The following is a 12,012-nucleotide window of genomic DNA, read 5'->3' as shown; positions in this document are numbered from 1 at the left end:
TGTGTTAAAGGCACGGAAAAAAATACCACCTACACCCACTAAAATTAAGAATGCTGAATGCTTTCAGAAATAGAAGTTAGTATTTTATGTTTATCAATTAACAAAATGAAAAGTAAATGAACAGAAGATAAATCCAAATCCAGTGAATATTTGGTGTGACTACCCTTTGCCTTTTTAAACCAGCATAATTTCTTCTATACTTGCACACAGTTTGTGAAGGAACTTGGCAAGTCGGTTGTTTTAAACATCTTGGAGAACTAGCCTCTGATTTTCTGTGGATGTCAAATCCTTCTGTCTTCATGTAATCCCAGACAGACTCCATGATGAGGAGATCAGGGAACTGTGGGGGGCCAAACCATTACTTCCGGGACTCCTTGTTCTTCTTTACACTGAAGATAGTTCTTAATGACATTGGCTCTATGTTTGGGGTTGTTTGGGGATAACTTTGGGGCCAATCGCACGCCTCCCTGATGGTATGGCATAGTGGATAAGTATCTGCTTGTATTTATCAGCATTGAGGACACCATTGATGCTGACCAAATCTCCAACTGCATTTGCAGATATGCAGCCCCAAACTTGCAAGAAACCTCCACCATGCTTCAAAGTTGCATGCAGACATTCATTATTGTACCGCTCTCCAGCCCTTCACCAACAAACTGCCTACTGCTACAACCAAATATTTCACATTTTGACTTCTCAGTCCAGAGCACCTGCTGCCATCTTTTATTTTTTTTCATAGTTGAGTCGCTTAGCCTTGTTTCCATATTGGAGGTATGGGTTTTTGGCAGCAATTCTTCCGTGGAGACCACGTCTGGCCAGACTTCTCCAGACAGTAGATGGGTGTACCTGGGTCCCACTGGTTTCCACCAGTTCTGTGCTGACGGTACTGATGGACATTTTCTGATATCGAAGGGAAGTAAGCATGATCCCACCCCGCTACGTTACAGGGTAATGTAAAGCATATGGGGGCGGAGCCTGCACACGGAAGCCGCATCCCAGCTGAGTCGGAAGAGACTGTTGCAGCCTACACTGCTTAAGTGCTTGTCCAACTGAGTTTTTTATTTTATATGTCCTTGGTTAATATTATACAGAGAGCACTAGGAGTCTCCTTCCCTTAATTTCATATGCACCATTGTGGAACGTGACCTGCTCCCTGGAGCCCCATAAGAGGAGGGTGGAGAAGACAGAGCACTAAGGATTGAAGTTGGAGATTCTTGTCAGAGATCCCGCATCCTTTATTCTGGAGGAGGAAGGCGGTGTATGACATTAGTGCTAAAAGCTTGTTTGACTTATTGTGACAGATGGGTCAGACACTAAGGTGAGCTGCTATTGAGCGCATTATTACACGGATCACCAGAGTGTGGAGTGAGCATCAGCACTTTATTTTTATTCAGCACTTAAGATTTATTTACTTATGTATTTATCATATTTTAATATTTATTATAGACTATTTGATAATCAGTTTGACTTTATGGGTGTACCAATTCATCTTATGCACTTTTATGTATTCACCATTTTATTATTTATTTATACGATTAATGATGATTTGATTGGGGCTGCATTGTATTAGTAAGCATGATGTGTCTCATCTGCTACATTGTTTCCTTGGCTTACCACTGTGTCTATGGTCCTAAACGTTGCCTGATCAATGGTGTCCTCAATGCCGAGAAATACAGGCAGATACTTATCCGTCATGTCCATACCATCAGGGGAGCTGGTGATTGGCCTCAAATTTATTCTGCAGCAGGACAACGTCATTAAGAACTATCTTGGGTATAAACGAGGAGTCCTGGAAGTGATTGTTTGGCCCCCAAAGAGCCCCGATCTCAACATCATCAGGTCTGTCTGGGATTAAATGACGAGGCGAAAGAATTTGAGGCAGCCTACATCCACAGAAGATTCGTGGTTGGTTCTCCTAAGATATTTGTAACATCCTACCTGCCAAGTTCCTTCAAAAACTATGTGCAAGTGTACTTAGAAGAATTGATGCTGGTTGGAAGTAGGAATAGATTGATTATCGGCAAGGCCGATATATCAGTGGACGATATGCCCTTTCCCCAATATATCGGTATCGGCCCTAAAAAACTGGCCGATATTGCCGATTATTTTTGTGACGTCATTCTGCCTCCTTAGGCCGCCTGCCTTGCCTTGAACTAGTCTCGCGTGAGTGTATCATAGCCCCTGTGCCAGCCACCCACAGCCCCTGTGCCAGCCACCCACAGCCCCTGTGCCAGCCACCCACAGCCCCTGTGCCAGCCACCCACAGCCCCTGTGCCAGCCACCCACCCACCACAGGGTGCCAGCCAGCCGCCCACCACAGGGTGCCAGCCAGCCGCCCACAGGCACTGTACCAGCCAGACGCCCACCACAGGGTGCCAGCCAGACGCCCACCACAGGGTGCCAGCCAGACACCCACCACAGGGTGCCAGCCAGCCATTAAGCATTAAACAAAAATGCTCCTGTTCAGTACCAGATTTGTGTAAAAAAATTGTCTATTTTTCAAAACTTTAAATGTACAAAATATCGGCCGATACCGATACATTGTGACCAAAATATCGGTATCGGCCCTGAAAAAACCATATTGGTCTATCGCTAGTTGGAAGCCAAAAGGTGGTCACTTACTTTGCATTTTGTAAATTGATCAAAAAAAATAAATAAACATTTGAAATTTTGGGTAGATAACGAGGAATGCTGTATTGAATTTGAAATATTTTATTTGTACCTTGCCAGTGAGCAGGTGGTGCCTTTGTCTCCTTTTCTTCCTACTCCTAAAGGAGTTGTAAAGTCAGAAGGCTTTTTATCTTTAATGCATTCTATGCATTAAGATAAAAAGCCTTCTGTGTGAAGCAGCCTCCCCTCAGCCCCCCCCCCCCTAATACTTACCTGAGGTCTCTCTCTGTCCACGATGTCCACAAGTCCCTCAGCCGCCCCTCCCGATTGGCTGAGACACAGCCACAGCACCATTGGCTTCTGTCAGATGAGCATGCTGGAAAACCAGCAGCCAATCGACTCCAGATCAGCGCGCTCAGCCAATGGCAGAGACTGCTGATCGGAGTGTTCTGGTGGGGCGGCCCTGTCACAACACAACAGCTCAGCAGGGGAGATCGCTGCACTAACTTTGCATAGTTGGTACAGCAGTGTTAGGCAAATAGCACCTGCTGTGGCCTCAAAGTGGTCATTGGAATCGGTGTCAATGAGGTACCCTGTATTAAATGTATAATTTGTAAACTTGTTGTGCACTGTGAGTATTGCTGGTGCGGTGGGAGAGGAGAAACTGTATTGTAAAGTGCATTACTACTTCTCTTTTGTCTTACCCTGGTTCACACTGCCACGTCCTAGGTTCTAACTTGTGAGGCCCCAAGTCATGTGAAATCCCATTTTAGCACTACTGAAGTCGCTTAGACTTTAGAAAAGGTTCCTGTACTATTTCAGGGCGACTTTTATCAGACTTGTGCCCATAGATTTTAATAGAAGTTGCCTCCAAGTCGGATCCTCATCTTAATTGATCTGATTTGGACCCAGAGGCGGACTGACCAGTCCGGCACCGCCCGGGGTCAGTAGAGGGCCAGTTTCCGACATCTGGAGTCTGCACTTATTCACCTCCCAGGGGCTTGCTACTCTGGGTACCTGACACATCACAGCATGGGATTTTAATTCCCCCTGAGCAGCCGGCACCAGCGATGTCCTATCCGACCACAGAGTTTGTGTCTGGAAGGGGGGAATGTCCAGCCTCTGCCCTCTCCATAGAAGACACCTAGGATTGTCAGTGTGAGGGATCGGGGAACAAGTGTACTGTGTCTAGAGCTTTCTGACGGATGGATGAGACAACGAAGGCAGCAATGAGTGTGCTTCCTACCTTCTCACTCACTTTCTCCACTTCCCCCCCCTCTCCCGAACTTGCCCACTTGGTATGCTCTGTGGCATTCCTGGAAGAATCATACCTGGCTGTGCGGGGAGGTGAGGGGACTATGAACGAGTCCTTACGAGGGGAGGGTGGTTTGTTCACCTGTCTGTGTGTTTGTACATTTCTACTGCCTGTGTGTGTGTGCACGGGTCAACACTGGCTGCATGCTGAGACCATTCACCCACTGCATACACAGCATGTCACAGGACACAGGGATCCTGATAGACAGACAGTCCCTGACCTGGAGACCAGTCCCTCTCCTTCACCCACTACTGTGTGTCATTGTCCAGGTCCCTGGTGGGCACTGCTTAGCAGCAGTGGGTCCAGAGTGTGCAGGACCGATGCCCCGTTTTACTTCAGACTGTAATCGGCTTTTTTTTTTCTTTTTTCCTGCTGTCAACGTGAGGAAAAAGCCGATTACCGGCTCTGTTTACATCACGTGATCAGTCATTGGCGAACAGCTGATCACATGGTAAGGTGGCGGGATCGGCCCCTTACTCCAATCTTTGATCAGCCAAGTCTCATGGACTCACTAATCGCAGAGCGAGTCGCTTGCTCCGCAGGGGATGCACAGGCATCACATGCATGGGAGGATGTACATGGACGCCGCCTTGGCAATTTAGGCCCACGCTGTAGCAGTCTTTCGGCTATAGCGTGGGCGGCAAGAACGTAGGGACAGCCCCGTCTTATAAACCAACCCCTCTGTCATTTTATTGTCTTCTATCCCTCTACTAAGTGTACATATAATTTTAATCCCTGTTTAGAAAGGATTCTCCTTGTTCTGTAGAGACAGTCCTTGTTATATAGAGACGGTCTCTACTATATGGAGACGGTCCAGGTTATATAGCGAAAGCCCAGTTATATAGAGGCGGTCCCGGCTGTGTAGAGTCCCGGTTATATAGTGAAAGTAATTGTTCTATAAAGATTATGTAAAGACAGTCTTAGTTCTTGATAGATGGTCCTTGATGGCACGCCACATTACTTTTCTCCTTTCTTTTTGGCACCAGGGGCTCCTGATGCATGGGGGACCCTTGCAGTTCTCTGAACCCCCCCAACAGGGGGATTGTGTGTGGCTAGAGCAGGTGATCAGTGCAGCGGGTGGGGAAAAGCTGCAACCAAAATTTTGTTACTCTCTCTGCAGCAGCTGAAAATTAACCTCTCCCGCTCAAACTGCTGCAATGAGAGCCACAAAAGGTTGGTTCCAGTTATTTCCCTTTGTGTGAGTGTGGCTTGAGTGTGGGCGGAGACACACGGAGCCCCATTCTTCTATTTTCCAGGGGCCCCATGAGTTGTCGGTACGCCCCTGTTTGGACCTGACATTACAGGAAGACTACACAGGCTATTCATGAAGTTACTTCAAAGTTGCCTGGCAAAGTCGCACGACTTTCAGGTCTCGGCAGTATGAACAGAGCCTTAATCTGCCTAAAAATATCTACAACCAAGAACAATAATGCACCATTAGAAATCGTGGCGGCATTTGTTTTTTGATTTTTATTTTTCAGGCTAGAAACATTTTATGCAAGTACAGAAAATTCCTGTTGATCCTGTCAGAAATGCATTGCCATTGTCACTTCCACATAACAAAATTAATAAAGTAGACATGTTTGTGGTCCAACCTGGGTGGCAAACATGGCTCCCTCCCATAGATACAGTGGGTGACCGAGTGTAGCTACCCAAGGGAGGGAAAGTGTGTTATTCACTGGATCACCAGGTGAAAACCCTGTCAAGCCTAATGTAACTGGTAAGCTGTATCCTAAAAATTGTAGATGGATAATTACAAGTGTGTTTGTACAATTTATTGATGTGTATTTTCTCTGCAGGTTGCCAGGGACCGTGTGGTTAAGGGCTGGAAGTTCATCGAGGATCTGGGAGGGGTTGATGCTGAGTATGGATCCGGCTATCCCAATGGTTAGTTAAGGCAGACCTCACATTATTCAGTTTTTTTTTTTTTTTTTTGTTTCAACCAGTGGATTGCATAATAAAAATGGACCCAATGCCTCCATCCACAAATTTGAGGGGGTTAGGGAATCCTCCCCACTGAGCTATTGTATTGTGACAGCAGGGAGACTTCCAACAAGGCAGTTGTTACAGAATTCTTTCGGTAGATCGATTTCCTTACAACCACACTGCCCATACATGGATTAAAATTTGACCAGGGCCTGCTGAACCAGTCAAATTGCATTCCATGTATGGCCAGTTTAAGTCATGTTACAGGTCTGTCTTGCTGTGCAACACCGTTCTCCTTGTCTGGGGAACTTGTCTGGTAAAATATTAGGCATCCCCTATCCCTGACTTCACGGTGCGTTACTCAGTTTTGAACTATGACTATCATAGCACAATAGTTTAACAGAAGACGCCCACACCCACATGGATACACAGGATTACCATTTTAGCCCTCTGTCACATGGCAGGATGGTAATGTCCGTGTGCAATGAATAGATATTTTTGTTTATTCACTAGAAAAATGTGCTGATGCTGGAAATGTATCCTTTTCATCCATTCTGTGTTATGCTCATTAGACAAACACATGCTGACAATAACCTTGGAATGTTTGTTACATCAATCAGTTTCCTTAGTCCTCCCTCCCCAACACCACCATCTGATTACATTGACTTATTGTGTCAGTATAGATGACAGGGTTGCAGCATTTGTTTCACAAAGGAAAACCTTACTTTTTATTGAATTTATTACTCCTAAAGTGAAGAAAAGCCTAAAGCTGGCCATACAAGGATCGAAGTTCTGATTCAGCAGGGACCGGCCTGATTTTAATCCATGTATGGGCAGGGAGGTTGAAAAGGAGTCCATCAACTTCTGTACAAACGCCCTGTTGGATTTTGCTGCACGAGCAGTGCCACTGGTAATAGCCGGCAGTGCTGATCACTGTATTCTGACAGTGGGGAAGTCTCTCTGCTGTCACAATGCAATAGCTCAGCAAGGAAGATTCCGCCATTCACATCAAATGTGTGTGGATGGGAGAATTGAGTTGATTGGAAAAAGAGTTTTATCAATGACTAGCTTAACACTATAACTATTTTTAAAAATGTTCCCTCACCCTTCCTCCTACCTAACCTGTATAAAGGAGTGTGTACATTCCCATTTTCAATCTACTGCGGTCTAGTCAGGTGATCCTGTAGTTGTGACTCTCCTGTGTCACCAACTGTTGCAGGGTAGAGGAGGGAACACCGACAAAGGTTAGGCCATGGGAGCCTATGGGTGATGTCACAGCTTCAGGAAATCACAGCCCTTGTCGTGTGCTCAATGAGCCACAGCTGCAGGATCATGCGACCGGTTAAAAAATAGGTATGTATATATGTGTGTGTGTGTGTGTATATATGTGTATGTATGTATATATATATATGTATGTATGTATATATATATAATATATATATATATATACACCACTTTTATGCAGGTTAAACAAGATGGCTAGGAGTATGGGGAAGCGAGCATTTTTAAGAATAGTTCGATTTAGGCTTTCTTTCCCTTTTAAGGCTGTGTTCACACTAGCTACAGTCTCGGCTCACAGCGGAGGGATCGGTACATCCCTGTTTTCCGTTCTTTTTTTTTTTTTTTTTTTTAAAGGCGCAAAATCGGGTCCAGATGTTTGGCTGAATACGGACCAGAAGACGCACCGGACCCTTTTCCATTGCGGATCGCTGCCGTCCTGGAGCTGTGTGAACCGGCTCTATTGCGAGTCGGTCACAATCTCCTGTCATGTGAATTGGATGCGGGGGAAACCCACATCCAATTTGCATCAGTGCCAACCTAGCCTAAAGGAAACCTCTGAGCAAAATATGAATGCTGTCATTGCTGACGTATCCTAAGGATATTCGTTCTTTGGCATCTGTAGTTAGTCACTAGCCCAGAACAAGCCAGGCATAACAGAAGCCAAAACGATAGTGAAGATTCTCCTAACACACATGGGTATAGTGATTCCTTTATTCACATAAAGCAACAGGCATCACAGGCTGATCTTTTTGACCTCACAGGATCCATTTTTTAAGGCAGAGGGACATCTCCGTGAACTACAGAACACCTCTACCTTAAGTTAAAGGTGATGAGAAAGCAGATGTGTGTTGTAGTCCGGCCCTAGGGTAACAATAGTGCTCCTCCATAGATACAGTGTGGTGTAAGTGAGTGTTCTCGCTCTAAGACAGGAATTATGTTACTAGCAGGATCACTATTGCTAATCTAAAATGGCATCTAAAGATTAGTAAGATGTATTATAATAATAATAAAAATAAAAGTAAACGTTTGCACTTTGTTTGCAGAGAATTTCCAGCTCATATTTGTGCTTCTCTATTCTAACAGACCCAAAGACCAAAGAGTGGCTCGCTAAGCATCTTGACCCTGTCTTTGGATACCCTCAGTTTGTGCGATTCAGCTGGAGCACAGCGCAGACTATCCTGGACAGTAAAGCCGTCCCGGTGCTATGGTGAGAGTGAGAATTTACAATACATTGAAAAGACTACCTATAGACTGTACATGAGCATGTACAGAGACTGATTAGCTTGTTGTGCTGCCTCTTCCTCTAAGTCAGGGATGTCAAATTGGTGGCCCTCTAGCTATTGCGGAACTACAAGTATAATCATGCCTCTGTTTTTTGGAGTCCTGCTTGTAACTGTCAGCCTTGCAATGCATCTTGGGACTTGTAGTTCTGAAACAGCTTGAGGGCCACCAGTTTGACACCCATGCTCGAAGTCTTAGTTTAGCTTTAGAGGGGGTTACAGGAGGATGGAATTAAGGGGTATCTGGCTGATGACTTAAATAAAGATTATATTTGTATGTGTGTGTATAATATATATTAATCACACACACACACACACACACACACACACACACACAGATATATATACAGCATGTGTGTGTATGTATGTATATATATATATATTATATCATATTTTTTTCCTCCATATTTACTTTTTAAAGAGGATTTTTACCTGTACCACTTAGCCACCAATAGGGGGCAGTAGCAGTGGGTGAGAATATCCACTGGGCCTTTCTCCTCTATCTGCATTCAGTTACTGTAACAGTAGGTCATGGATTTCTGCCGAAGCTGGCCTTGGTTGCTAGTAACATTGGCTCTAATTAGCAGTGTCAGATTATGCCGGCTGCTGGAGGGGGAGGAGGTCAGACAGACCTTGTGTTGTAAAGAGGATTTTCCTGCACGTCTTTTTTCCATCCCCCAACTACTCACACGTCTAATTACTGACTTGTAAAATCACAGCAGATCCTTGAGTGTTTCTGTGCTGCTAATTCAGGTCTCAGCTTCCTGCGGCCTTCTGTTTGATGGGACGCTAAATCTGCTCAGACATTTATATGATCAGATGCTTACAGACATTAAACTGTTGTCTGATCCATCAGAAGACACCCCTCACTGATAGTGCTGGGTAGAGATCATTCAAACCGGTTTGATACATTTTTGCTATTCACCCAAGATAATCTGGTAACACACATTTCTGCAGGTGCCTCCTGGTTTCCATAGTATAAACGTGCCCGCTTGCCTCAAATCAGTTAAAAATTACCTCTCCTGGTAGCCGGATTCCTCCACATTGTTTGGCAATCTTGAAGGTGCCCATAGATGTTGCAAAATGCATTTTCAACTATTTCATGCACATAATTAGCCTGTGTGCATAGGAATGGGAATGTGATTGGCAAAAGGCCTCATTAGTACATATTTAGATCACTCCTGTTGTGCCTGTTTATGGGAAATTAGTGCCTGTCCACACCACCATCTGGTAGAGTTACAGGTCATTGGTCAAATACTGAAGACTGAGCCGTCTGCAAGTGAGTCTGATCTACCCATATATGGACAATTTAGACCAGTGGTGGTTGTTTTTTATTTTTTGAGACTAGGGCCCATTAAATTCCTCTAAAACCTTCCATACCCTAACAATAAAAAATAACGTTTATACTCGCACAATAAAAGTATAGGAAATTAAAACATGTATTGTAATGCTGGATGGTGCTGTGTTCTACTGTGGGGGAGATGTGGGTTAGGGGACACTGCAGCAGAGTTGATTGCCCTGTAGGGGATGGTTTTTGGAGGGAGCTGGGGGCTCTGTGGGAGATTGAGGGGCACTGTGGAGGGCTGGAGGTTCTGTAGCAATCTAGGGAGCACTGTAGGGGCTGATTTTTTTTAATGGGGGCACTGTGGACCACTCTGGGAGGTTGGGGGGCTGAGGGTTTTCAGGGGGCCTTGTGAACTACTCTGGGGAGGTTGGGGGCCACTATGGGAGATAGGAGGCACTGTGGGAGGTTAAAGGATCTGCAGCTCATCTGTTTTCCACACACCTTCATTTATCCCCCTTGCTTTTTAATTGACTACATACAGGGATGGAGACACTGAGCAGTGCTCGCCAAGGTCTCACTTAAAGTCCCAAATTGCCCATTTCTTGTATATAAAGGAACTGCAGCTGGCTAGAGGCCCTGCAAAAGGGAGGCCATGACCAAGTGTTTGGGTACCATCCACATGGTGTTGGCAGCAAACCGGCCAGACAATTCATATCAGCAAGTCTTCCCATAAGTTTATTTGTGCATGTAACCTATTTTCCACATGTTATTTACCTGTAAAAGGCCTCCCTTATGTAGACTTTACACAACCTGAGACTGCTGCTGGGTGCTGCCATGTTGTCAGTAGCCCCTCTATAGTATACCCCTTGGCACCTGCCCCAGCAGCTACATGAAAGTTTAGGTGAGGGGTTGCAGAATTAAGCCATCACAGACCGTAATTAGACCTCCTTGTGTGTTCCCCAGAGATGTTGTGCAACAGCGTCTTCAAGACTGCAAACTGCTTCGTTTTTATCCAAGAAGATGCCCCTATGCCTTTTCTTCTAACACAGTGGTCTCCAAACTTTAGCCCCGAAGCTGGATGCTGCCCTTTTACTTGCCTTTTATCCAGCCCTTGGGGCACTATTACTCCCACTGACAACATTGGAGCATAATTGCTACCACTGACACCTAAAATGGGGCACTATTCCTCCCTTTAATATCAAAGTTGGGGCATTGTTGTTCGCTCATGCTAAACCTGTATTGTTTTTTTTTTTTTTTTCTTTTGCACGGAACTCAAACGTTTGTTTTTAAAAAAAAAAAAAAAAAAAGATGGGGCACTGTTTACTCCCACTGATGCCAGGGCAGTTTCTACCTTAACTGGCCACAGTCCAGCTCCACTAAATTCTGAAGGACAGTAAACTGGCCCTTTGTTTAGAACGTTTTTGAAGGCCCCTGCACATTCAATGTCAAAAGCTGTTTGGCTGCTGTGGACAAGAAGACATTTTTTTTTTTTGCCACTTTCAGGTTTAACTCTGGGCTCATCCTCCTGACCCCCAGTCAATCCCCCAGTTTTTTTTTTTATAGATTTTCCTTTTCTAGAAGTCTCCATTCAAGTCATGTGATGCTTCTTTTCAAGGTTGGCTCATTGCATCTTTGTATGTAAATGCAGGGTGCTTTGGTGACACCCCCTTGGGGGAATCCACAATGCCCTGTACTCACAGGGTCTCCTCAGTCTTGCTGGTTGAATAACACTGGGTGTCATCGAATTTGCAAAGACCGAGGACATCCTGTGAGTTCAGGACTTCACTGGGGCTGTGATTCAACCCGTAAGACTGGAGTCATGTAGTGGCAAGAAACCACTGCAAAGGGACAGCTCTGGTGAAGATGTAAATATTCAAGCCAGGGCTGATTTTTTTTTTTTTTCATAATGTGAATTTTTTTATAATGTGAATACCTGATTTTGACATTTTCTGGTAATCCATTGCACAACAGTACTCAGGCTAGGTGATGGGAAGGCAGAGGGGGATACCATCACTGGTGCTGCAATGAGTATGAGCTAAGAAGGAACAGAATGATCTCTTGGACGACTCATGGTCTGCTGCTGTTTTCATTGTCCAATCACAGGCTAAGGGCAGGGATGTGACTAGGCTGTATTGCCTAACTGCAGCAGAGCAAAGGCAGGTCAGCAACCAGGCTGTAATGTCTGATATGTCTGTGTATTTCTGGACTGGATAGACAGAAATCCGTTTGCAGGTAAAGCATTTTTCATATATGCATATCAATGGTATATTTTGCAGTTTCTCTAAAGTTTAGCTTTAATATTTAAATCTTGTTTT

The 12,012-nt window shown here is 44.8% G+C and overlaps 1 protein-coding gene across 1 annotated transcript in view; it reads left to right on the top strand.

The window, feature by feature from the left end:
* RNASEH2A (ribonuclease H2 subunit A) overlaps positions 1 to 12,012 on the top strand; it is a 36,615-nt gene that overhangs the window by 24,354 nt on the left and 249 nt on the right. Inside the window, exons 6-7 of the mRNA XM_082255489.1 lie at positions 5,725 to 5,812; positions 8,216 to 8,339. Coding sequence (XP_082111615.1) covers positions 5,725 to 5,812; positions 8,216 to 8,339 — 212 coding nt within the window. The remainder of the gene's footprint in view (positions 1 to 5,724; positions 5,813 to 8,215; positions 8,340 to 12,012) is intronic.

The sequence above is a fragment of the Pelophylax lessonae genome (assembly GCF_965119305.1).
Source record: "Pelophylax lessonae genome assembly, chromosome: 4".
Taxonomy (NCBI): domain Eukaryota; kingdom Metazoa; phylum Chordata; class Amphibia; order Anura; family Ranidae; genus Pelophylax; species Pelophylax lessonae.
This window is presented reverse-complemented; position numbering and strand designations above follow the sequence as displayed.